General features: G+C 40.2%; 1 protein-coding gene across 1 annotated transcript; it reads left to right on the forward strand.

Annotated features, from left to right (window-relative positions):
• Positions 1–2,126: 2,126 nt before the first annotated feature.
• Positions 2,127–27,761, forward strand: LOC115214980 (peroxiredoxin-6). The gene is made up of 6 exons (XM_029784079.2): positions 2,127–2,382; positions 20,800–20,956; positions 23,568–23,705; positions 24,358–24,431; positions 25,202–25,274; positions 27,514–27,761. Exons 1-6 carry the CDS (start codon positions 2,297–2,299, stop codon positions 27,643–27,645), a joined length of 660 nt encoding a protein of 219 aa, XP_029639939.1. The 5' UTR covers positions 2,127–2,296; the 3' UTR covers positions 27,646–27,761.
• Positions 27,762–27,860: the final 99 nt, after the last annotated feature.

A 27,860-nucleotide genomic window follows, 5' to 3' on the forward strand; every position in this document is an offset into this window, starting at 1 on the left:
CAGCTCAACCAACACATTAACTCAACCACATATTTACAAACACCGTGAGCTCTCAAAAGTCATTTTGCGAGTGACTGGCTTGAACTCTTTCTAAGAAGACTCAAACAATAAACGTACATATCTAGTCTTCCACCTTTTACTTGTGAAAGTTAATAAACTTGCATTCTACTAAAATGCATCGACCAGTTAATTGTTAAATTGTTTTTATAACTTGACATAAAAACGAACAGTATAAATGGGCGGGTATGTATGTTTAGCGAATGCATTGCAGCAAAACTCAATCCTGCATTGCAAATCGGGTGCAGCCGGTTGTAAACTTTTACCTGATTCATAACACGTAGATATGACGCAGAACATGTTAAAGATAAAATATCAAATATATCATCACCATCATCACTCGATACTCACTTTGCCTTTTATCTTTCTGGGATCGATAAAATAAAGATCTGTTAAACACTAATCGATTTACCCACCACCACTCAAAATTGCCGGCCGCGCGCTAAAAAATTAAAACAATTACTATCTCAATATTAATGACTTGTGGGCACGTAATGGTTTTTCGTTTGGCAACCATGGTTCCCGAGCCTCATTTTACGTTTTATCCCAGAGTCCCAATACAATATCTTAATTAATTGTGACACGAGGAACGTAATATTTTTTTGCACTATACCATATGTGAGGCAAGGATCACATAGCTAGTGTTAGATATCCACGTCCCACCAGGGGGTCGTATGGTACCTTAGTTCAGCGTTTTTCAAACTGTGGGTCCCGACCCTTCAGTGGGTCGCGAGATAAATGAAATAGGTCGCGACAGAAAAGTTTGTAAAGCGCTGCCCTAGTTCATGTCACATCCTACATATCACACGATCTACCTTTAGTCAATTAAAAAGTTTGGTTATTTTCTATTGGAAAATCTCGAAATTTTTTTTCAAAAAGAACTATTTTGGTTTCAATGACAAGTAAAATATTTTTCATTCCCTTCTGTTTCTGGAAAAATCTACCAAAGTTTTTCAAAAGGAACTAGCAATCTCTGTTTCAATGGCAAATAATTTTTTTTAAATACTTAATCTTTTATTTTACCTCATTACATGGCGAAATCAAAAGAAAAACGAAAAAGAATATTAAAATATCTATAGAAAGCATAAATCAAAGCAATCGGAGCATACAAGCTTTCAGAAAACCCATAGGAAAGATATTAAAAACGAAAAACGACCCGCCGGTGGGGTCGGGCGGGACTCGCTAACATACGACCCACCGGCAGGACCGACGTGTTAAATGTTTTCATGAATCGCCACCACGTTCTGTTGCGTTAGCAGGGCTCTTTACACTATTTTGTTATTTTATATTATCATTGTTATATCCTGTTAGGGAAAAAATTAGCTGACAAGAAATTACGCCTGAATTTTAATTATTAGAAACTGTGTAAAAATATTCTGTTGTGTCTGGGGAGTCATTTTGTTTTTGTGCCTTATGTAAAACTAGATTTTATTTCCTGCTTCTTTTTTTTCTTTTGAAAAGAGTATTTGGGATCTGATGCAACCTGTTGTGTTAAGGACTATGAAATCTTAATCTGGGTTTGTGTGTGGGTACGTGAGCGAGCGTACAGATATCTATCTATCTGTCTGTCTGTCTTTATCTGTCTGTTTGCCTGTCTGTCTATCTGTGTCTATCTATCTATCTATCTATTTGTGTCTGTCTATCTATCTATCTGTGTCTGTCTATCTATCTATCTATCTATCTATCTATCTATCTATCTGTCTGTTTGCCTGTCTGTCTATCTATCTATCTGTCTGTCTGTCTATCTATTTGTCTGTCTGTCTATGCATGTATGGCTGTCTACGTATCTATATCTGTGTGCGTGCATGGAGATACGTGTATATTAATGTTATAATAAATATATATGATTACATGTATGTGAGTGTGCATGTCAGAGTGTGTGAATGTATGTACGTGTGTATAGCAGTTACATGATCGCGCATGTGTGCGTATATGTGTATAGCTGTACGTGTGTGTATACGTATGTATATATATGTGTGTGTGTGTATACGTGCAAGCCTCGGCACATTAACGAGAAGGCGACGACGGGTTCGGGGCGAAAGAAACCCCAGCAGTCTGATTGGCCATCACACAATCTATAAAGCGAACACGTTGTTTTCTTCGCCGTTAGTGACGGCAATATCTGCACTTATTCGCATAGTGACAGACAGCAGACTCAGTCGGTTGAATTGTTTCCACTCCATTTAAAAAAAGACACATATATCTTACATACATTTAATTACAAATAGAAAAAGAAACCATGGTAAATCTCGGTGAAATTTTCCCCAACTTTACTGTTGACACTACCCACGGGTCGATGGTGTTCCACGAATATGTTGGAGATTCGTAAGTTTCTTTTATAAGCGATATTTTTCTTCTTCTTTAAATGTATTAAATTTGGAATTCTTGTTATAATCATAAACCCTGGGGCTTCTGTAGTAGTCAAAAAACTGTTTTGTCTTTTAAGAGTGAAGTGTTAAACTAAATGCAGAGGACACCGACTCCCCTTAAGGGTGGTCAGGTATTTGAAAAGATTATTGTCATTTGTGAATAACAAGTTTAAAATTGTTGGCCCCGATAGATTTACCGATTTTTTCCCCCACTGTTCGATAATATTAGATTTCTTGGTTTTCTTTTAAGTGATGTTGTTGACCGAACACTGAACAGTAAATGTGCGTCCTTCATTTATTATAAAAACTTATTTCCACAACAATTTCATTTTGCTATATTTCTGTTGCTTTAAGTTCTTATTTTTTTAATTGCTACGTATTTAGTAAAATAACGAAGTGTTTAGTAAAATGACTTTGTCATTAATTATTTATAGGATAAATTAACATTGAAGTTTGATAGATTTTTATTTAATAGAACGAGTTTGCATCGTAGCACCAAGGGCGGTGTTGGACGGGTTAATTGGGTTCCGATATTTCACTTGCAAAACCAAAAAGAAAGCTTAAATCTCCGAAACTAAAAGGATGACTATTTTCTCCTCTTTTAATTTCCTTTCATTCTATTATTTTATTCTCATCTCAGATAATTTATAATTGATAAATATTACGGGTGCATGCCCTCTCCCCATTTCATTTAACGAGGGGGGGGGAACTTTTTTTATGTGAAGTGTTCGACATCGTTGCGAGTGGCAGCCGGTGGTTTCTGGACAAGAATGAATGACTTTTCATCTCCTTCTTTGCTAATTTAGTAGTTCTGCTGTTTATACGTCATTTACTTCTAATATTTCTCAGTAATATTCTCAACTTCAGTCACGGGTTGTGTGAAAATAAGAATTAACGATGTTTCCTTTATGAAATTTACAGAAAATACGTTATGGTTCCTCGTTTTAAGAAAAAAACCCAATTATTTTGTCTCTTGTGGTTTATTTATGTGTGAAATGTCGAAGTTTTTAAAATTCACTATTTTGTATCTCGCATGCCAACAATGAGTCCTTGTTTGTCTGCTGGACCAGCTAGAAATAGCAACCAAATCACATCTTTCCGTCCTCTTTGCAGGATGTTACAGTGGCCTACGTGCGTGTGTGTGTGTGAATATAAGGAAGCTGAACTACCGGTCTTGTCTCAATTTTTTTTTTCTCCCAGTTTATATTAATATAATAATCTATCAATTATATACAATGTTAGGACCAGACAAACAACGCTAGAAGGAATCTCAACATGGATTTTAATTTGCTAAAAATAGCAGCCAAATCTCAAATTGCATTGTATCATCGGTTAATTTGTTAAACTTCGTTTCTGGGTAATATTGTAAACATTAACCGTATTATTTCCAAAAAAGAAAAAGAGGGATATTTAAGTAAACGTAGTCCTAGATACCATTACGTAAGCGATGGTCACCATTGGAATGCTTTTAGCTCGTAGGTGTTTGCTCTGTCAAAGATTCTTCTGGTGCCGAACAACCACAGACTAAATACGTGTCTCTCTTGAATCCCTATACAGCGATTCTTATTCTGACAAATACTAAATTAATACTCTGTATTGTTTCGTAAGGCCTGAAATATTGCGGGAGAGTGTTGGTTGATTACATCTACTCCAGTATTTGATTCGAACTTTATTCAATCGGCCATGGAAGGATAAAATACAAAGTTTTAACTTTGGCGGGATTTGAACTCGGAACGTAAAAATATGGAAGAAATGCTTCAGGGCAATTTCGTTCCACGAGAAGACCGACAAAATAGCTTGCTTTCATATCTTTTTTCCTTTTCCGCCGTGTTTTTTGAATAAAATTTTAAATGTTTAAAACGGTTTTAGTTAATGTTCAATTTTAATTTTATGGAATATGGCAATTTGCCCCCTTTTCAGGCCCCTGAATGGAGAAATACTGCTTTAGAGTTGCACAGACACCCAGTATGGATAATCACAATAATTAATTCTACTGTAGGCAGAAGGCCTGAAAATTTGGCGGGGAAGTGTATAGGCTGCGTGATAAGAAGCATGCACATGGTTCCAGGTTCAGTCCCACTGCGGCGTGCCACCTTGGGCAAATGTCTTCTGCTTTAACCTCTGGTCGACCAAAGCCTTGTGGGTGGATTTGGTAGACGTAAACCGAAAAAAGCCCGTCGTGTATGTCTGTGTTTGTCCCCGCTTCACTATTTGACAACCGTTGATGGTGTGTTTACGTCCCTGTAACTTAGCTGTTCAAGAGACCGATACAGTAAGTTTTTTTTTTTGGGGGGGGGGGCAATCTTTCGTCTCTAGTAGACCTTTCCGTCGATTTCCGTAAAAAATTTTTTTTTTTTTTACATATGGGCTTGCGGGAACTTTTGAAGTAATGAGAGCGAAAGAGACTAAGAGAAAGCGATTGTATGACGAAGGAAGTTCTTTTGAAGTTACCCTGCATGGGAGCATTGATGGACATGTCTGTGTGTGTTTGATGGGGTGTGGGAGACAGACAGTATGTTGTGTAAGTGCTTCTGTTAGTGTGTGTGAAAGAAAGAGATAACTGAAATTTTTTACTCGGTGTATGTGTATATGTATGTATATTACTGCAAAAGTCCCGCAAGCCCATATGTAAAAAAAAAAGAATTTTTTTACGGAAAGGTCTACTAGAGACGAAAGATCGCCTTTTTTTTTAAAATAAGTACTGGGGTTGATTCGTTTGACTAAAATTCTTGAAGACGGTGCCCCAGAATGGCCGCAGTCTAATGACTGCAACAAAACACACTATTTCTTCTTAATTATCCTTTTGTCACGTAAGAAAATCAATGAAAATTGTTTTTTTTTAATATATCTAAAGTTTTTGTTCATACATTTAACTGGCAACTGAGCTAAATCTCTCATATTTTAAATTAGGTGTTCATTCTTTACTGACAATGATCTCATCTGTTTTGATCGCTAAAATGGGATCTTTTCGGTTTGACCGGCAGTTTTTTCTAGCGGTGTCATATGTAATTGTCACCCATAATTATGACCCTAGTATCGATCTATTGCATTTCAATCTGTTTTAGGGTTGGGGTGGGGGGAAGGGTATCTTTTTTTTTTTTCTTCAGAAATGTAAGTAAACCCAATCTGTTTCTTAAACGAGGGACATATTCATACGGCACAGAATGTTTTTTACCTCAGTGTCAGTGATTGGTTGAAATTGCAGAAATTGAAGAAAAAAACAACAAATATCTTACAAACTATAGAATTTTCTCAATAAAGCCAAGAGAAAAAGATGTTTTATAAACACATTCTACCAGTATACGAAGTTTAAAAGTGTTTAGTTACGTGGAAATTATTTTAAAAAACTGCCGTTCAAACCGAAAAGATCCCTAAAATGTATTTTATTGCCACAGTCAATCAACGTAGCCTTTCGTTCCCTCGAGATCGATAAAATAAATTACAAGTGCCAATTAAGTATGGGGATTAATCAAGTGAACCAACTTTTAACCTGTTTAGATATGAAATAAACATCGGAGATTCTTTGTTCCATGCAGAAACTGCAGGAAGTACTCCGAAGTCTTTTCTGTGCCCATCACAATGTCAGAAACCCTTCTGTACCATCAGGTATTTCTGGGTCACAAGTGTTTAATCCCTTCACCTCTAATGCTTTGTTGAAGTGGGACAGAGAATAAATTAGCCTTCGCTTGTGAAAGGCTTCCATCAGCAGTCTCTCTTCAATTTACAGCCACCTCTCTCTTTTTAGCTGTCTGGATTCCAGACCAATCTTCTGCTGGAAACTGCATTTTCTACTTGCTAATAAAACCCACAGTTCCTTGCAATTTACTTTCATTATCGAAATAATTTTAACTCATTAAATATAGTAATCTAAGAACACTTCTCAGTTATATAAATCATCATTTTGACATTGGCTTTTCCCATGTTTGCATGAATTAACATTTAACAAAATCTTTCCAACAAGAGTCAACTTCCCTGTCTGATTTTTTTTTCTATTTTATTTCTTAATGATCCTTGGTAAAAATGATGGCCATCCAGATATATTTACATAATCCTTCTCATGGAAGGTCTTATACGAAATAGCCATGTTGGATTTTGGACAGAGATTAAGAAACATCACATATCAAGTGAAAGGGGTTTTTTTTTTTAAATTACTGAAAAAGTCATTTAAAAAAATGAATTGGCTTTATTACTCAATACTTTCAATTTTTTTAATAGTTATAAAATTTTTGTTGTAGAATAAGGTTCAGGCATGGTTAGGTGGTGAGAAGTTTGTCTCCTAATCACATAGCACTTTGATAAATATCTATCATTGCCTTGTGCTGGCCAAAAGGTTTGGAAGGTTCTGTTGGCAGAAACTGAAAAAGCCCATTGTGTGTGTTGTATATATAATACAGGTGTTTAATACTGTCTCCTTGCCTTCACGTGACAGTTGTAAGCAAGTATCACTGCCATGCAGGCAATGTTCTTTGTTTCCAGTTTTCCATGGAAAAACGTCTGACAATGCATAAATATTACCTTATTTGGAAAGTAGTGAGGGTCGGTGAGAAGGGGGGCCTCAACAAATTCCATCTGGGAAAATGAGTGTCAAGTAACAATTGTAATGATATCTTCCACACTATGGATTTAATGAACATACGTTAGTTCATGGCTGTTTCTTGCACCAGCTTCACATAACCAGCCCCAAACCCATCCAAAGTACCTTGTATCGCAGGACAGCCTGCTGTGCTTGCCTTGGATTGTAGGGTGACCTGCTGTGCTTGAGACCTATTGAGTCAAGTACATCAAAATAAAAATCAAACGGAAATTGTAGTTGTGATACCTGTGCTGGTGGCACATAAAAAGCACCATCCAAATGTGGCCAATGCCAGTGCTGCCTTGGCTGGCTTCCGTGTCGGTGGCATGTAAAAAGCACCAACCGATCATGGCTGTTGCCAGCCTCCCCTGGCACCTGTGCCGGTGGCATGTAAAAAGCACCCACTACACTCAATGGTTGGCGTTAGGAATGGCATCCAGCTGTAGAAATACTGCCAGATCAGACTGGTGCCTGGTGCAACCAATCTGGCTCACCAGTCCCCAGTCGAACTGTCCAACCCATGCCAGCATGGAAAATGGACGTTAAACGATGATAATGGTGATGTTCTATACTGGTGATGTTTGTTGAAATTAAAACCAACACCCAGTTGGGCTTCTGTATAGAACCTCTACATTTCATCTTGCTTATTTGTTTTATTGGCTTTGTCACTCGGTGTGCTTGTTGGTGGTGGGTCTGGTGGTAGTGATTGGTTGGGGGTCTGTGGTGGTGATTGGTTGGGGGTCTGTGGTGGTGATTGGTTGAGTTGATGAATGAAAATAAGGTTTTTGGGTTGCATGAAGTAACTGAACAACGTCGGTGAACATTTTAACAGGATTTTATTGACAGCAGTAATTACATCTTGGAAGAGAGCTACTGTTTGGAGTTTACGACAAACCTTATTCATATGGCAACATGTGATTGGCCCAACATGACTGGAAACAGTTGTGCTATATTCTTGGTGACAGAGCTTCCTGTTCTCTGTCTTGTCATCTTGGGTCATCTGGCTGTAGCAAGACTGGAGAAACTGTGCAGCTGCCTCAACAAAAGCAGCCCTTTTAAGGCACGAGAAAATTCTAGAAGATTGAATCACATGACTTTATTCTGATTGGTTGCTGAATTGACCAATCATGTGAAACCACTGTGGTTTGGTCATGATGCATCACTGGTTACCTAGCAGTTCAGTTTCAAATCAACACTACAATTTGTTCGTTCTTTTGCCAGAAAGTGTCAGTGTCGTAAATCTGGTACAAAAGAACAAAGTCCAGTTACATGCAAGCAGTGAAGCTTTCTTTTTAGAGCAAAGTCAATACCATTGTCAGTATTGGAGTCAGCAGGTCTTGACAGTAGGGATGGTAAGCACCTTGATGGAATTACCCTTTTCCCATACAAGGGAGGCAGATCCCTAACCTGAGAGATGAAGTGTGGTGACAAGTTCTCTGCATCAACCACAAACCCAAGTCTCGTTGACCGTAATGCAGAGGAGAGAAAAATAAATGAATTCAGGAGCCTGACCATGCACTATCAGCTTGTGCCGGTCATAGCTGAAACCTCAGGTGTTCTTGGACCCTGCACTGCCAATTTTCCTCTGCAAAATTAGGATAATTTTGACTTGGCTGAGAAATAAGCCGTGTGAGTGGGGTGGCTGCTGCAGCAAGTGCCGCTGGCCATTCTTCATGGCAACACCATTGCAATCATGTTTGCAAGGCATGGCTAAACATGCCATTTGGTCTGGGATCTACTCCCCACCTTCATCTGTTGCTCAGTTCCCCCCCCCTTTTTTTTTTCTTTTTTTTTTCGTTTCCTTGGTGAGGTAGTTATGGGTTTTCTTTTTCTCAATAATTTGGTCTTTTATACTTTTAACTTTTTCTTGTCAGAATATGTTATTTGATAAAAAAATGCAATTTAAAAAAACAAAAAAAAACAATTGATAACCTAAAAACGTTGATGACATGTACTATTATAGCCACTCCTTTGAATTCACCAGTCTACGAATAAAACCAGTTTAAAAAAAAGAAACAACAAAAGCTCAACTTTGTGCTTATTGTAAAGATATAATTAATCTAAATAGTTTTAGTATTTGAACAAAAAAATGTATGAGTTTATTATTTCCAATTTTTCATATCATTTTTATCCTCTTTGTGCTTTCCACCTCCTTTGTTCCAGTTTCGTTGCAATGGTTCATTGTTTCTGAATTCTTTGTTCATTCCATCTCGTGATATGGCAACACGGCGGCGAGCTGGCAGAATCGTTAGCACACCAGGCGAAATGCGTAGGCGTATTTCGTCTGCCGTTACGTTCTGAGTTCAAATTCCGCCGAGGTCGAATTTGCCTTTCATCCTTTCGGGGTCGATAAATTAAGTACCAGTTACGCACTGGGGTCGATATAATCGACTTAATCCCTTTGTCTGTCCTTGTTTGTCCTCTCTCTGTTTAGCCCCTTGTGGGTAGTAAAGAAATAGATATGGCAACTTTACTTTTGGTGTTGTGATAACGGGCTTTCATGCTGGTGGCAAGCAATAAGCACCATTCATGCGAGGATCGTTGTCGGTGCTACCTGACCGGCTCCCTGTGCTTGGTGGCACGTAAAATGCACCATGCAAACGTGGTTGGTGTCAGCCCCCCCTCCAACTGGCTTCTGTGCCGGTTGCATGTAAAAAGCACCATCCGAACGATGCCAATGCCACCTAACTGGCTCTCATGCTGGTGGCAAGCAATAAGCACCATTCATGCATGGGTTGTTGTCAGTGCTGCCTGATTGGCTTCTCATACGAGTGGCACGTGCTAGCAACCCCCCCCCCCAACTGGCTTCTGTGCCAGTAGCATGTAAAAAGCACCATCCGAACGTGGCCGATGCCAGTGCCACCTGATTGGCTCCCGTGCCGGTGGCACATAAAAGGCACCCATTACACTCACGGAGTGGTTGGCGTTAGGAAGGGTATCCAGCTGTCGAAACATTGCCAGATCAGATTGGAGCTCGGTGAAGCCTCCTGGCTTGCCAGTCCCCAGTCAGAAAACCGCCCAACCCATGCCAGCATGGAAAACGGACGTTGAACAATGATGATGATGACACTTGAAATAACTGGATTATGTCGAATTCAATGGAAATGTTTAATGGCCGAGAGCACCACCGAAGAGCATAGTAAGAGGAATAGCAAACCAGTGTAATTGCATGGAGAAGCAATTACCTTTTGTTTCAGCCATTGGACTGTGGTCATGCTGGAGCACTGCCTTGCCGGGTTTAGTTGAGTGGTTCTCAGTCAGACTCCATATGACCCTTGAGGGTCTATATATGATTTTTTGGGGTCCACATAACAAAATAGTAAATCAGGGATCCACAACAGTATATAAAGGGTCCCTGAAAATATTTTGCTTTAGATATATGCATTGCTATGTATTGCAAGAAACAGCTGGGTTTCTTTCTCTAACATTTTACATGGTTCAAGCTACAAAAGTTCATGTGTGAAAAACAAAATTGGAATTTTGAAAGAAATCTCTTTAAAACTAGTTTTTTAAACATTGAATGGCTATGCAGGTCCACCAGAATAAAATAGTAATCAAAAGGGTCCATATGTAAAAAAATGGTCGAGAACCCCTGGATTAGTTGAAGAAATAGACCCCCCCCCCACTCCCAGTACTTATTTTCAAGTCTGGTACTTATTCTGTTGGTCTCTTTTGCTGAACTGCTGAGTTATGGGGATGTAAATAAACCAACACCAGTTGTCAAGTGGCAAACACACACACACACACACCACACACACACACACACACACACACACACACACACACACACACACACACACACACACACACATATATAACACTTCGCCACAGTTTCCATCTACCAAATTGACTTTACAAGACATTGGTCAATCTGGTGCTATAGTAAAAGACTCTTGAGGTACTGTACAGTGGGACTGAACCCAAAACTACAAGGTTGCAAAGTGAGCTTTACCACATAGTCATTGCCCATGTTTGCACAACCATGCCCATTTCTATGTGGCCATAGCTGTGTCTACACAGCCATGCCTATCCACAGACAACTGGAAGGTCTAACGTTAGTTTTCCTTTGGTACATCAACATCAACTGGGTTTTGAAACCAGGATGCAGACTGAAGCACTGTAAATTTTTGCCATCCAAGCTGATTAAATATTTCTTTTTAGACAGGTAAAGTTCAAAGTTTATAATTTGTCCTTTAAAAAACCAAAAACAATAGAAAGCTATTATCTAAAGTACAATATAACCTACACTCTCACCACTTTTGAATGACATTCTTCTTCTGTGACTTGTCCTTTCTCTCAACCTAAATTAAATTTTATCACTGGTTGCGTGCTTGATCATAATCATATAGGCACAGGAGTGGCTGGGTAGGTACAAAGCTTGCTTCCCAACCACATGGTTCTGGGTTCAGTCCCACCTGTGTGGCACTTGGGGCAAGTGTCTTGTATTATAACCTTGGATCGACCAAATCTTTGTGAGTGGATTTGGTGGAAGGAAACTGAATAAAGCCCATTGTGTGTGTGTGTGTGTGTGTGTGTGTGTGTGTGTGTGTGTGTGTGTGTGTGTGTGTGTGTGTGTGTGTGTGTGTGTGTGTATGATATTTATACATATATATATATATATATATATATACACGTTAAACGATGATGATGATAGATATATATATATGTCCAACCTGTGCTAGCACGGAAAATGTACGTTAAATGATGATGATATATATATATATATATGTTTGTGACTGTTTGTCCCCCCCCCACCATTGCTTGACAACCGATGTTGCTGTGTTTACGTCCCCCATAACTTAGCAGTTCGACAAAAAAAAAACCGATAGAATAAGTAATAGGCTTACAAAGAATAAGTCTTGAAGTTTTGTTTGATTAAAGGCAGTGCCACAGTTAAATGACTGAAACAAAAGAATTTCAGGTCATTGTTTTTTTTTTTAAAAAGTTTTGTGGTGTAAATAACTCTGTATATGATTAGACATTGAAACTGAGAGGGTTCACCTGATATTCGAAGCTCAAAGATCGTTAAGATAATCTAAATGTAGTTTCTATGTTCTTTTGTGGTGATTTCTCATAATTCACAGGTCGCTCTAACAAGCAGCATATTTTTCTGTTACCTGAAATATCTTGAGGTAATAAAAAAATACGACAAATTCCAACCATTGTTGTGTGGTGTGTTACTGAATACTCATGTGTTGCATTGTTAAGTTTTGGGTTCAATCCCACTAAACACCACCAAAAGGTACCACTTCTACTCTAGTAGTTCCTCACTGACAAAAGATGTGTTAATTTTAGTTGATGGAACCTTAAGGAGCCTCGTGTCTGTGTGTCTATGTGTGTCTGTCTGTGTGTGCGTGTGTGTCTGTCTGTGTGTGTGTCTGTGTGCGTGTGTGTCTGTGTGTGTGTGTGTGTGTGTGTGTGTGTGTGTGTGTGTGTGTGTGTGTGTGTGTGGTGTGTGTGTGTGTGTGTGTGTGTGTGTGTGTGTGTGTGTGTGTGTGTGTGTGTGTGTGTGTGTGTGTGTGTGTGTGTGTGTGTGTGTGTGTGTGTGTGTGTGTGTGTGTGTCTGTCTGTGTGTATGTGTCTTTCTGTTTGTGCTTCTCTGAAAATTGCAAACTACAAGCAAGTATTGTCATTTTTCTTTTCAACTAATTGTCCATGAAGCATTGTGAAATTAGGGTCCTTTTCACTTGAAGAACTGGTAAGGCTTAACAACAAGAAGGGCTCCATGTCTGTTTTGGCATGGTTTCTACAGCTGGACGCCCTTCCTAACACCAACCACTTTACAGAGTGTACTGGGTGCTTTTTACACTGCACCGATATGGGTGTGTTTATGTGGCACTGGTATGGGTGCATTTAAGGTGGCGAGCTGGCAGAATCGTTAGCACACCGGGCGAAATGCTTACCGGTATTTTGTCTGCTGCTACGTTCTGAGTTCAAATTCCGCCGAGGTCAACTTTGCCTTTCATCCTTTCGGGGTCGATTAAATAAGTACCAGTTACGCACTGGGGTCGATGTAATCGACTTAATCCTTTTGTCTGTCCTTGTTTGTCCCCTCTATTGGTAGTAAAGAAATAGGTATGGCTGCATTTACCTGAGCCTGCAAGATTAAGAATGCTCAGCTGGAGAGGAATGCAGGGGACAGGCCTGTATGCCACGACAACCACACTTAGCTTGTGTCTTTTCAAGCACAACAAACCACCAGGAGTCCTGGTCTCTCTGTCACCCCCCACTGTGAGTCCCAACACCCATGGATCCTTTCTCACCACTTTGTCCTACGTCTCTTGTCAATCCATCCAGATCATGCCTGGACATTACATGATAACGATGATAGGTTCCTCAAATAGTCCACCACCACCACTGTATATGACCAGGGTGAGTCACGTCTGGAATACATCTGATTATTGGCCCAGCTAAATCCGGTTCGACTATGGGCTAAAATATAATAATGCTGAAGAACAGAGTGAATCATAAAACAATGCTGAAATGCTCTTATCACCCCCTTACATGCGTAATTATTGAAGTGGTTTAGCAATTACTGTGAAGTGTGTACGAATTTGTTGCTTTTTTTGCTAAGTATTATCTTTGACCTGTTTGCTGTGACTGACCCAAGATTGTTATCTTAAATATTTAAGTTGAAACAAGTGTTTTACAGACATTTAAAGATCTGTTGGCCGAAGAATCTAACAGAATGAGATCTATTTATTCCTGTTTAGTAGGGGCGTAGTACTTGCAACGGCTATTAAACTGGTACTCCGTCGGTTAGACTGATGAGTGTTCTAGTTGATCTGTTCAGTGGAACAGGATGCTTGTGAAATGAATGTGCAAGTGGCTGAGTACTCCGCAGACGCACGTACTACCCTTAACGTAGTTCTCAGGGAGATTCAGCATCATTTGCATATGGTAGTCCTAGTTGATCTGATCAATGGAACAACCTTCTCGTGAAATTAATATGCAAGTGGCTGAGCACTCCGCAGACGAGCATACCCTTAACGTAGTTTTCAGGTTCAATATAAAGACCTTCACTTGGGAACAAAAAAAAATAATAAACCAGCCTGGGAGTACAAACAAATGTGTGGAAAACATATATGAAAAAAAAATGCAGGCTGACGACCCTGGGGGTGGGGAGGGGACTTTTGGAAAATTCACAGATCTAATTTTTCTGTCATAAATTCAGTTGAAATGGATATATATTGATTTTTTTTTTTTTGATTTAAAAAAATTTTTTTTTTTTTTATATGGAATCCCATGGTTTTTCGGTTATGGAGGATCTGATTCTGAAAAAAAAATTTTTTTCAAAAATTGTGTTTTCAAAATTTCATTATGTTATCACGGTTTTCTGAGATTTGGCTGTTATTTCTAGCATGTGGATAGCCTGCTTGAAGGCCTGAGTGTGTGTGTATATATATATTTTTTTTGTTGTTGAAAAATTGAAATTTTACATTTTTTAAGCATCATAATCTTTGTATTTTTTTTTACATATTTCACCAAAAAAAAAAAAAAAACAAATTCCCAAAAAGTGAAAAGTGATGGAGGGGCAGGGGGAAATTTTGAAAAGGTGAAATTTTGAAAAAAATTTTTCAGAATCAGATCCTCCATAACCAAAAACGTGGGATTCCATAAAAAAAAAAAAAATCAATATATATCCAATTTACCTGAAGTTATGACGGAAAAATTGGATCTTGTGAATGTTCTGAAAGCCCCCCCCCCCCGGGTCGTCAGCGCATATTTTTTTTTCTTATTCGTTTTCCTTACACTTGTTTGTACCCCCAGGCTGGTTTGTTTCTTTTTGTTCCCGGGTGATGGTCTTTATATTGACTGTTTTCGACAAAGCTGGCCGTTTGAAATACAATTAAGTACAATTAAGTGCCTCGCTCAAGGACACAACATACTGCTGGGAATCAAATTCACAACTTCACAATTGTGAACTGAATACCCAAACCAGGTATTAGTCATTTGAAGTCATTCTGTTATGTGCGTCTGTAATATTTTTTGCAATATTTCTCATCCCTGCCTTGTTGGAATATAAAAGACATTGTAAGCAACAGACATAAAAACAATGTCACCAATGTGAAAAACTATTTTACTCAAGGCAGTAATGACATCTGAATGAAAGCCTGCTGTATGAACCTAACAAAAGACTAGGCCTAGTCCAGCAGTCCTCAACCTTTTCACTACGAAGGACCCCTTTTATTTAAATGAATTTTCCAACTGACCCCAGGTTATTGAACGATCTGTTAACTTAAGATGTTCACGGTATCCCTAGTACTACCTTATCGGATCACCAGAGGTTTGCAGACCACAGGTTGGGAACCATTGGCCTAGCCTTTGGCAATTCAATGCAGTCCAGGTTCAATCCCACTGCACACCACCTTGAACAAGGGCCTTGTGAGTAAATTTGGCAGATGGAAACTGGAAGCCCATTTATGGAACATCCACTAACTGCATTGGCCAACTGGTGGAGGGATGTAAACGCCTGATGGCATTCAGTGCCAGGTGCTTGATCCAGGGCTGTAGTTTCAGTCAAAGAAACAAGGTGTGGAAGAGCATGTTCAAGAAATGGCAACCACACCTGTTCACTGTCCAAGTAAACATTGGAAAAGTTGCAGCCACAGCACATGTCTATACATCATTATCCATGGCATGCTCAGTCCTCCTTGCATCGGATGCTGATAACAAATGACCTGTCTGGTCAATGGGGTGTGACTCTTTACAAAAAGCAGAAGAGCAAATACTCCATTCTGGTCGCCGATGAAGTGGAACAAGACATGATGGTCAGGTGGTAATAGATGATGGATGTAATGTAAGCATTTGTCACATCTGCCTGGAAATATATCTAACACTCAAGGTAAGATTTTTATGGGTGTGGTTGATTATATCAATACCTCCACCAGGACTCGCTGCCATATTTGGTGCACCTGCAATGTATTAAAGTCTTTCATTAAAGTCTTCCTGATTGTGTTCTTCAGCTGCCTTTCTACTCTTTGCCTACCTCTTGATCTGCTGCCATTATTTTTCCATGGCTTGCAGGACGGCCTGCTGTGCTTGAGGAGACCTATTGTGTCAAGTACATCAACATCAAAATACAAATCGAATGGATATTGTAGTTGTGATACCTATGCTGTGACTGTGAAGACCCAACAAATGAAGTGAGTTCATGGCTCGCAGGACGGCCTGCTGTGTTAACCTTGGATCGTAGAGTGAATCGCTTTTCTTGAGGAGACCTGTTGAGTCAAGTATGTCAACACCAACATCAAAATAAAAATCAAATGGAAATTGTTGTTAAGATACCAGTGTTGGTGACGCGTAAAAAGCACCGTCTGTATGTGGCTGATGCCAGCACTGCCTGACTGGCGTCCATGTCGGTGACACGTAAAGGCACCAGCCGACCGTGGCTGTTTGCCAGCCTCCTCTGGCCCCTGTGCGGTGGCACATAAAAAGCACCTACTACACTCATGAAGTGGTTGGTGTTAGGAAGGGCATCTAGCTGTAGAAACACTGCCAGATCAGACTGGAGCCTGGTGCAGCCTCCATGGATTACCAGATCCCAGTCGAACCGTCCAACCCATGCTAGCATGGAAAACGGTTAAACGATGATGATGATGTTGTTAATGGTTTCTAGGCCTCTGCTTCTTCAAATATGACAATAATAGACAGGCTTTTGTTTTTCTGGTTTTTATTCCACAATTTTCAGGAATTGTCATCCTTCACCTACCTGTTATGACACCTATTCATTTGTCCACTGGTCCTTGTAAGAGACTTGTTGCATTCTCCTATAAACCCACATTTCAAATGCATTGATTGTATTCTCTTCAAATTTGCTAAGAGTCTATACTTTGCAACCATAAATGTCTGTTGGCCAAACGAGTGCTCACACTAAATAAGTTTGGACAAGTTTTGCTATTCCAGATGTTATTAAGCTTGACCACAGACGTTCTTGCCATGGCTAACCATGTCATGATTTCTTTCTTACATGTAGCTTCATCAGAGATTTGGGCCCGAAACACTTGTGCATTTCAACCTGTAATTTGATCAAAGTTGACTTCAGTAGAATTTGAACTCGGAATATAATGATCCAAAAGAAATACCACATGGTATTTTATCTGCTGCTCTGATGATTCTACCAATCCATTCCCACCTATCATTTCTTAAAATATTCAATAGACATTGTAGAGCAATAGTTCCAAAACTTTTTCAGGCTGCTGCCCCCTTGGTTCTAAGGCCCCATTTCTAGTGCCCCTCCCCAACACAGGCATTGACCATTTTCTGCTGCAAATTCAAAACAACTGTATTTCACAAATAAATCTTAACCTAATTAACCCTTTAATTATTATTATTACTAGCAGTATCGCCTGGCATTGCTCGGGTTTGTTTCGACCCTTTAGAATTGGAATTTTTGAAAAGTAAAAATTTTTGCATTATGTAGCTTGTTATTTTCTTTAAGTGAACATTTTTCTGGTTGAAACACACCGAAAACTGGCGACACAGCAGTAAAAAAAATCATAAAAAATAAGGATTTTCATAGAAAAAAAGCACCTTTTTGATGTAAATAATTTTTGGTGTTAATATGGTCCGATTTGAATTTTCTCTTCTATGGAAGGAAGAGCAAGCCGTCTTCTATCATACTCAATTTTGGTCAACTTGCGCTCCAGGGTCTCGGGGGAAGATAGTGTTAGTTGAAGGCTACCAAACCTGCCATACACAGACAACTCCAACTTTATATATATAGATTATTTTTTTAACATCCATTGCTCCGTTTTGGTCACCCCTTTATCACCCCATTTTTCTTTGATGCCCCCCTTGATCTTTCCACTTCCCCCAGGAGGTGGGCAGTGCTGCCCACTTTGGGAACAACTATTTTAGAGAACCAAGGGTAAAAAAATGTTGGCTCTTGGTGATGGGAGAGTTTTATCTGGTGGAAATAATTAACATCCTACAGTTTGTCAGGAAGTTAGTATTTGACATTTCCACCATCTGTCATGTTATGTAATTTTGAACAGTTCTACTTTTGGAACAAAAGTAATTATTATATATTTTCTTCCTCCATTTCGAAGCTTTTAAGACCTGGTTTTATTTGCTATGATGGCTGTTAGCAAATATACATCAGTGTTGCTGATGTTTTAGCCCCAGGTCAGGCCTAATCAAGTAGATATATGATGAAAAGATCTCAAACCATGACATCCCAACAAGTATATCTGGTGAGCTGGCAGAAACGTTAGCATACTGGGCGAAATGCTTAGCAGTACTTTGTCTGCCGTTATGTTCTGAGTTCAAATTCCGCCAAGGTCGACTTTGCCTTTCATCCTTTCGGGGTCAATTAAATAAGAACCAGTTACGCACTGGGGTTGATATAATTGACTTAATCCGTTTGTCTGTCCTTGTTTGTCCTCTCTGTGTTTAGCCCCTTGTGGGTAGTAAAGAAATAAGTATATCTTGGTTTACATTATTGCATAGTCCTTTTTTTTATTTATATAGTAGTGAGATTTGAGAGAAATTTGGCTATTATTGCTAGCAGGTCGAACCACCACACACATTATCTCTTTGGGTCATGCCATTCTGTATAAACCAATAAAGACTGTTTTGTGGAAGAGCTTTCTGTGTTGATGGCTAAAAAGCTAAGAAGTCCTTACCACCATTCCTGAGTATGTCAGGTCACTCAATGGAAGGCTTGTTCTGTTCTTGTATATATTTTAGTGTTTTTTCTTTCTTTCTTAAAAACAGGAATGGAATACATTGGCATTTCGGTTTAATCTAATGCTAAATCTCATCTGACCTGATTGTCCAGCTAAGAAAATTTTTTATCTACTTTTAGGCAGAAGTGTGGCTGTGTGGTAAGAAGTTTGCTTCTCAGCCACATGGTTCCGGGTTCAGTCCCACTGCATGTTTCAACTGAAGGTCGAGATGATCCTTGACTAAGTGCTTCGTAGTTTTAAGTTTTGTGTCTGTGCTGAACCAAAACATTCAAACATGAATACTTTCATTCCTAAGACTTCTGAAGAATATCTGCTGGCATGACCATGTGGTTAATAAGTTCGCTTTCCAACCACACGGTTTTGAGTTCAGTCCCACTGTGTGACACCTTGGGCTAGTGTCCTGGACCGACCAAAGTCTTGTGAGTGAATTTGGTAGATAGAAATCGCGTGGGAACCCATCATTGTGTGTGTGTAAAAGCATCTTCATCATTTAACATTTTCCATGCTGGCATGGGTTGGACGACTTGACAGCAACCCGCCTGGGCTTGCACCAGGTTCCATAGTCTGTTTAGGTTTAGTTTTTACAGCTGAATGCCTTTGCTAATGCCAACCACTTCACAGTGAAGGCACATGGCCTAGTGGTTACAGCAGCGGACTCGCAGTTGAGGGATCACGGGTTTGAATCTCAGACCGGGCGATGTGTGTGAACTTCTGCTGACTCTTTCGCCACAACTTTCTCTCACTCTTTCCTCCTGCATCTTGCAGCTCACCTGTAACAGACTGGCGTCCCGTCCAGGTGGGGAACCTATACGGCAAGGAAATCGGGAAACTGGCCCTTATGAGCCAGGCATGGCTTGAGAAGGAACAAACAACCAAACCACTTCACAGAATGTACTGGGGGCTTTTTACTTAGCACCATCACCAGTGCTTTTTTATGTGGCACCTTGGTTTTAGGATATCAATTAATATATATATTATGTGTGTTTGTTTGTCCCTCCCCTTTGCTTGACAACCAGTGTTGGTTTGTTTATATCCCTGTAACTTAGCACTTCAGCCAAAGAAGCTGTTGGAATAAGTACCAGACTCAAAGAAGCACAAGTGTTGGGGTCAGTTCATTTGACTAAACCCCTCAAGGCAAGAACCCCAGCATGGCTGCAGTCCATTGACTAAAGCAAGTAAGATAAAGAAAAGGAAAGGGAGTCAATGTAATTGACTTATTTCCACCCCCTAAATTGCAGGTGTTGTACCAATATTTGAAATCTCAAGGCAGTTACCATGCCAACCAAAATACCTAGCAGCATTTTGTCCATCTTTACATTTATCATCATCATTTAAGGTTTGTTTCGCATGCTGGCATGGGTTGGATGGTTTGACTGAAAACTGGTAATCTGGTGTGTGTGGGGGGGGGGTGCACCAGTCTCCAATCTGATTTGGCAAGGTTTCTAAGGCTGGATATTCTTTCTAATGCCAACTACTCCAAGAGTGTCGTGGATGCTTTTTACGTGCCACCGGAATGGGTGCCAGTTACGAAACACCAGCATTGGCCATGACTACGATCTTCTCATGCACTGTATATCGCCAAAGGTCTTGGTCACTTGTCCCTGCTTCCGTGAGGCAGTGACATTCTGTGTTCAAATTCAGCTGTGGTCATTTTTGCCTTTCCTCCTTTTGGGGTCAGTAAAATAAGTACCAGTCACATACTGGTGTTGATGTAATTGACTTGTCTCCTCCTCCCAGAATTGTGGAGGCGCATGGCTTGGTGGTTAGGGTGTTGGACTTATGATCATAAGATTGTGGTTTCGATTCCTGGACTGGGCAATGTGTTGTTCTTGAGCAAAACACTTCATTTTACATTGTTTCAGTCCACTCAGCTGGAAAAAAAAATGAGTAATCCTGTAAGTGACTGGCATCACATCCAGGTGGAGAATTTCTCTGCCACTAAAACCAGGAAACTGGCCCTTATGAGCCTGACATGGCTCGAGAAGGAAAGATTTCTTTATTTCTCCTCCAAAAATTGCTGGTCTTGTGCCAAAACTTGAAACCAATATTTATTTATTTGTCTTCTACATCATCATCATCACCATTCTACGTTGTCCCTTTTTCTTTTCAGGTGGTGTATCTTATTCTCTCATCCTGCTGACTATACTCCTGTATGTACCACCGAACTGTCTCAGGCTTGCAAGCTCGTACCAGAATTTACCAAGAGAAACGTCAAACTTTGTGCTTTGTCTTGTGATGATGTTGAAAGCCACAATGGATGGATTAGGGTTGGTTTAAAAAATTTTTTTGTTTAAGTTTTGACCTGCTATATTCTATTTTAGAGCGTGTAAAATTCCCAAGACCCATGGACAACTTCTCTCCAGCGGTCTTTGTCCCTCATCATCGCTGCCATGTCCTGTGTCTCCCAGAGACCAGTGTCTGTCGTTAGGCCATCAACTTATGTCATAATCGGTCTCCCTCTTCTAGTGTGTCTGTGTAGGGGCTCCCGCAGGAGTACTGAGTGCAGTATCAAACTCTGAATGACAATGAGCATATCCAGCTAACCTCAGTCTCCTCTGTTATTTTAAAGCTAACTTTTGGGAGGATCTCGTACAGCTCTGAGTTCTTCATCCTAAGTCTATACTGATTAACCCTTTCGTTACCGTATATATTTTGAGATGCTCTGTGTTTCTTTCAATTATTTTAAACATAACAAAGAATTTTGTAAAATAACTTAGTCATCATTAAGCTAGTGTTAAGAACATAAATTGTGACTAAGGTTTGGTGGAAGATTTTGATTCAGAACTTATGAAAACAAGACATTTGTACTACAGAGCCGGAGGCGGTTTTGGACAGGTTGGTATCAAAAGGGTTAATGTTCCAAGCCATCCTAAGTATTCTTGTGTAGCACCCATCCACCATCTTAGTTTCTTGGCCAGTGTTCATGTCTCAAGACCTGTACAACAGCAGACGCCACTGCAGCAACGAAGAGGCTTGCCATATTTAGCCTCTTAATTTCGAAACTGCCCATATCCAGCCTAAATATTACCTAACTTGTACTTATGGTAGCATCCACCTGGAGTGTGTTGAGTTGTCTCTGACCAAGTTCACCACGTCTCTCATTAATGCTGACTACATCCAGTGGTCTTCTGCAAGGCAGTGCTGGGAAGTTCCTGGCTTTCGGTAAAAGATAATGCAGGAGGATCAGTTGATTATGATTTTATTCAACATACTTACCTGACAGAGGTAAGCCCTGTGAAAGAACTCAGATGGTTGGGCCTTCTACCCTTAAAGCCAGGAACGTTTCGACAACCCCTTGTAATTTAAGAGAAAGTTTTATTTATCTGATAAAACACAGATACTGTAAATGCATTGTATTCATCTTTTAATGACCATTGTCCATGCTGGCATGGGTTGGACGGTTTGACCAGAGCTGGTAAGCGAGAACTGCATCTGGTCCCAATCTGATTTGGCAGGGTTTTCCATGCTGGTATGGTTTCTGCAGCTGGATGTTCTTCCTAATGCTAACCATTTAATAAGTGCTGGGCACTTTTATGTGGAACTGCATGGGGGTCTCTTACGCGGCACCGCATGGGGGTCTCTTACGCGGCACCGCACGGGGGTCTCTTACGCGGCACCGCACGGGGGTCTCTTACGCGGCTCCGCACGGGGGTGCTCTTACGCGGCTCCGCACGGGGGTGCTCTTACGCGGCACCGCACGGGGGTGCTCTTACGCGGCACCGCACGGGGGTGCTCTTACGCGGCACCGCACGGGGGTGCTCTTACGCGGCACCGCACGGGGGTGCTCTTACGCGGCACCGCACGGGGGTGCTCTTACGCGGCACCGCACGGGGGTGCTCTTACGCGGAACCGCACGGGGGCGCTTTTATGTGACACTGTCAAGAGCTCTTAGGACTGGTCCTAACTTCTGCAGAGTACGGGTTTTCTTGTACTCTACAGCAGAAGTGTTGAGGACCGGTCACGCTGGTGATGTAAAGCACTTGTTGCAGTTCCATGTAAAACGAAACACTGCTACCGTAAATCCATCGTCATCGTCATTGTCCTTGTTTAACGTCCGCTTTCCATGCTGGCATGGGTTGGACGGTTTGACTGAGGGCTGCTGGCAAGCCAGATGGCTGCACCAGACTCCACTCTGATCTGTCAGAGTTTCTACAGCTGGATGCCTTTCCTAATGCCAACCACTCTGAGCATGTAGTGGGTGCTTTTTACCTGCAACCAGCATGGGAGCCAGCCAGGCAGCACTGGCATAAAATTATGTACTTTACTTTGAGAAGCATACTACAACAGCAAAAAGCTTTTTATTTTGTTTTAATGACCACACAAATTAGCAAGACTAATAAACATTTGGTTTTTGGATTTGGTTTGCAAGATTCTTGATGAGTTCGTGTGTTGAAGCATATTCTGTTGTCTGGGGAGAGTAATTTTCTTTTTGCGCCTTATAATTTAACACACTCACTGGTAAAATCTCCACTTATTTCTTATTTTTATTTTCCTAAAATTTTCGTTGAGTCTTGCAACCTTTTCAATAGTCTTGAAACCTTTTCAAGAGTCGACTATTGAAAAGGTTGCAAGACGCAATGAAAATTTTAGGAAAATAAAAATAAGAAAAACGGTGAGTGTGTTACATAAGGCACAAAAAGAAAATGACTCTCCCCAGACACAACATAATAAACAACACATTTTCTTTTACTTCTCTAGGTGCTGGATGTTTGAGAGTTCTGGTTATTTGAGAACCAAATAAGAGGGAGTTTACTGCATGTACACGTTAATTTACCATGAATATGACAAAATTGTTTTAGGTGCAATCTAAAGTTTTACAAGCTTCTCCCTTTATCTTTTTAATCCAATTTTGTATCCTCTTTTATTTAAATTTCAAAGGATATCAAAAGCTATGCGAAGCTGTCTGAGTTTCCCTATCCTATCATTTCGGACAAAACCCGGACCCTTGCCACCAAGTTAAAAATGATCGACCCTGATGAAAAGGATGTTGCTGGAATGCCATTAACTGCTCGAGCTGTGAGTATTTTCTGTTATTCTTTGTCTTTAATTATAACTTTCTTACTATAGGCACAAGGCCTGAAATTTAGGAGAAGGGGATAGCCGATTACATTGACCCCAGTGCGTAACTGCTACTTAATTTACCGACTTGGAAAGGATGAAAGGTGAAGCCGACCTCGGCGGAATTTGAACTCAGAAATACCTATTTCTTCACTACCCACAAGGGTCTAAACAGAGAGGACAAACAAGGACAGACAAACGGATTAAGTCGATTAGATCGACCCCAGTGCGTAACTGGTACTTAATTTATCGACCCCGAAAGGATGAAAGGCAAAGTCGACCTCGGCGGAATTTGAACTCAGAACGTAACGGCAGACGAAGTACCGCTAAGCATTTCGCCCGGCATGCTAACGTTTCTGCCAGCTCGCTGTCTTGGTTTGTCATTTGTGTGTATCGTTCAATGAAACTAGTCGCAATTCAAGGGGGAGTAATCCACCCGATTAACTGCGCATTTTCTATTGGAATTAAAAAAAAAAAAAAACTTTACACGGTTGAATATGTAAGGGAGAGAACTCGTAGACTTCGAGGCTCGCCGATGGTTTTTACATTTAAGTTTTTTCTTTAATTAAATTGTACGTTTCATAATTAAATATGCTTTAAAATCTTGTAGGTTTTCGTCGTTGGTCCTGATAAGAAATTGAAACTCTCTATACTGTATCCAGCCACAACTGGAAGAAATTTTGAGTAAGTAAATTGCGTTTTCCTTTTTATCTGTTACTCACATAAGATTCAGTGTCACTTAACGTTTTGTTTTCCATGCTGGCATGGGTTGGACTGTTCAGCAGGAGTCGCGAGCCAGAGGACTGCTCGAATGTCTGCTTCAGCATGGTGTCTACAGCTTGATGCCCTTCCCGACACCAACCACTTTGCACAGTGTACTGGGTGGTTTTTATGTGACATCAGCTCCACTTGTCACCAAGTAATTCACTGATTCCCCCCCCCATCATTTCAACTGACGGAATGTAGTATTAAGGGAAGTGGCTGTTTAACAATAACTACCTTGTCATATGGAGTAGTGGTTAAGAGCACGAGCTACTAACCCCAAGATTCCGAGTTCGATTCCAGGCAGTGACCTGAATAATAATAATAATATTGAAAAATACCTTAGGAATGAGAGTCCAGGTTCAAAATTTCCCCAAGACACCTAATGAAGGCTGGAGGGTATATCGGTCAAAACGTTGTGTTAACAACAAACAAGACGAGGACAAATATCTGTCAAATGTAAATACTGTACCTTGTCTGGTGTCATTAAATCCAGTTTTGAATCTTTTTCATTGAAGTTTTAATAAGCTTTTAGTATTGCAAATTTGTAACAAATATCACTAATATAAGTAGACTATAAGAGCATTTGTTTCACAATTAATTTTTTGTTCCCCATCAAATAACCAATATTTGACAAATGCTATTTTCATAAAATTTAAAATATTTGAAACGTTTTGGTTTTCTTTTCCCAGTGAAATCCTTCGTGTGGTGGATTCTCTCCAACTGACTGCTCAGCACAAAGTTGCTACACCTGTGAACTGGAAAGTAAGTATAGATATTAGGTTTTTTTTTTTTTTTTTGCTATCCTATCATCATCTAATGTCCATTTTCGATGCTGGCATGGGTTGGATGGTTTGACAGGGGCTGGCAAGCCGAAGAGCTGTACCTGGCTCTAATTGTCTGTTTTGGCATGGTTTCTACTGCTGGATACCCTTAATGTGGCAGACTATTAAATATTCTTAAAGTAAATGGATATGAAATGTTAGGGCATGGCTGTTCTGGTGCTGCCTATTTGACATTCGATGTTTTAATGTTCCTCTCTATCTCTCTCTCTCTCTCTCTGATGATGTGTGTGAGCATATTTTTCTTTCCTATATAAGGAGGGCAAAAGTGTTTGTCAATCGTGTTCAATCAACTCTACCTCTCACTTTCCCCGTCTGTCATCATCATTGTTTAATGTCTGCTTTCCATGCTAGCATGGGTTGGATGATTTTGACTGAGGGCTAGCAAACCAGATGGCTGCACCAGGCTCCAATCTTGATCTGGCAGAGTTTCTACAGCTGGATGCCCTTCCTAACACCAACTACCCCGAGAGTGTAGGGTGCTTGGGTGCTTAAATGTGCCACCGGCATGGGCGCCATTCAGGCGGTACTGGCAATGACCTCGCTCGAATCTTTTTACATATGCCACTGGCACAGGTGCCAGTAAGGCGATGTTGGTAACAATCACACTTGAATGGTGCCCTTTTTTGTGCCACTGGCACGGAAGCCAGTTAGCTGCTCTGGCAATGATCACACTCGTATGGTGCTCTGTATGTAGATATTTGTGTGTGTGTGTGTGTGGTGTGTGTCTGGTGCCAAAAAGTACTGTCGTTAAAACCAATTCAGTGTCCATCTCTCTTCTCCCTCTCTATCCCTCTCACCCCCCACTTTCTCCCACGGTGGTAGCCAAGTATTTGCTCAATAGTAAGGGGGCTGCCTCTGTCTCTTTATCATACTCTAATCTTTTGTTTCCACTCCCTCTCTCAGCCAAGAGGTCTGTCTTGTGAGTTCATGGGTGCCAGTGCCACATAAAGAGCACCCTGAGCTGGTGCCATTTAAAAAGCACTGATGCCAGTGCAACACCCTAAACACTGGGCCATGTGCCTTCACTTTCATTCTTTCCGGGTAAATAAATTACCTATCTAAGATGTCCCTCTCTCAACTAAAAGGTCTTTGTCTTGCAAGTTACTTGGCAGCCTCACTGGTGTTGGTGCCACTTTAAAAGCACCTGTGTTAGTGCCATGTAAAAAGCACTCGGTACACTCCTTAAAGTGGTTGGCGTTCCTGTTGATGTTGGTGCCACATAAAAAGCACCCAGTACACTCTGTAATGTGGTCAGCATTAGGAAGGGCATCCAGCCATAGAAACCATGTCAAAACAGACAAATGGAACCTGGTGCAGTTTTCCAGCTTTTTAGTTCTGGTCAAACCATCAAATCAGCATGGAAAACGGATGTTAAATGATGATCCTTGGCAGAATTTAATCTCAGAATAAAGAGGCAGATGACTAACTATTCCAATGCATTCACATTATCCCATCAAATGTGTTGCTTCACATTCTTTTGAATTAATCATGCATTTTTTGGAGCATTGAAATTTTGATGTCATTTATTTTTGAACTAGCACTATGACCCGACAATGCCGGATCATATTGCTAGTGCATGCATATACAGCTGCGTGCGTGCGCACATACACGCGAGTACTGTCCAAATTTCTGATCAATCTCGTACAGCTAGCTGGCATTCAATTGATTGGGTTTTGGATAGAAAATTTACAAAAAAGTCACTTCTGTTGATTTTTTTTTTTAATGGCTTTGCGGGGTGACTGGGGAAATGTAAAGATGTGCACGACCACCCTTGGACGGTTTTGAACGACTATAGAAAGTGCGAGCCTTCTAGCTGAAAAATTGTGGAGTTGTATAAAGGACACATGCACACACACACACAGACATTTTGATGTTTATATATATATATATAGAGATGACATTGTTAGGTAGGTGTGACAGATCAGATCTGACCAGTTTGAACATAAAACAAATGAAATATTTTGCCCAGATGCAGCTGGTTTGAATGCCAAAGAATCAAAACTTTCTCTAGTTTCCTTCTGTTAATGTTTGGGAGTTTGATTTGTTGCAATTCTTATTATTTTAACATTTTGGCATTGATTAGAAGGGTCTGCTAAGTTTGAGTAGGGCTAAGAGAAAAATAAAATGGTTTTTAATATATTCCTTTTCTCTGCTTTTAGCCTGGTGACAAGTGCATGGTTGTACCTTCTGTGCGTGAAGATGAAGAAGCAAAGTTGTTCCCGTCCGGTGTGGAGAAGATTTCAGTCCCATCCGAGAAATGTTATTTGCGAATGACAGCTTGTCCAAAGTAGAACCAGATGTGTTTTTATGACTCCAAAACAATCACATGACATTTTTAATTTTGTCTAACAAAAATATAAACTTTGTTCCTTTTTGTAAAGTAATTTCAAAAAAGTTGAAATAAAAACCATGGGGAAAACACCCCAAAATACATTCTTTTTGTTTGATCTTTGGTCATCATTGACTGAAAGTGTCCCAGCCATGATTGACAGTTTTTCTCTTGAGC

This window comes from Octopus sinensis, linkage group LG8 (genome assembly GCF_006345805.1).
Source record: "Octopus sinensis linkage group LG8, ASM634580v1, whole genome shotgun sequence".
Classification (NCBI taxonomy): Eukaryota; Metazoa; Mollusca; class Cephalopoda; order Octopoda; family Octopodidae; genus Octopus; species Octopus sinensis.

Bases quoted from the DNA above. Each gene is read 5' to 3' on its own strand.
- LOC115214980 (XM_029784079.2), top strand. From the start codon at position 2,297: ATGGTAAATCTCGGTGAAATTTTCCCCAACTTTACTGTTGACACTACC. The intron at 2,383-20,799 runs GTAAGTTTCTTT...TTTTCTTTTCAG, and splicing joins CACGAATATGTTGGAGATTC to GTGGTGTATCTTATTCTCTC. The intron at 25,275-27,513 runs GTAAGTATAGAT...CTCTGCTTTTAG, and splicing joins CTACACCTGTGAACTGGAAA to CCTGGTGACAAGTGCATGGT.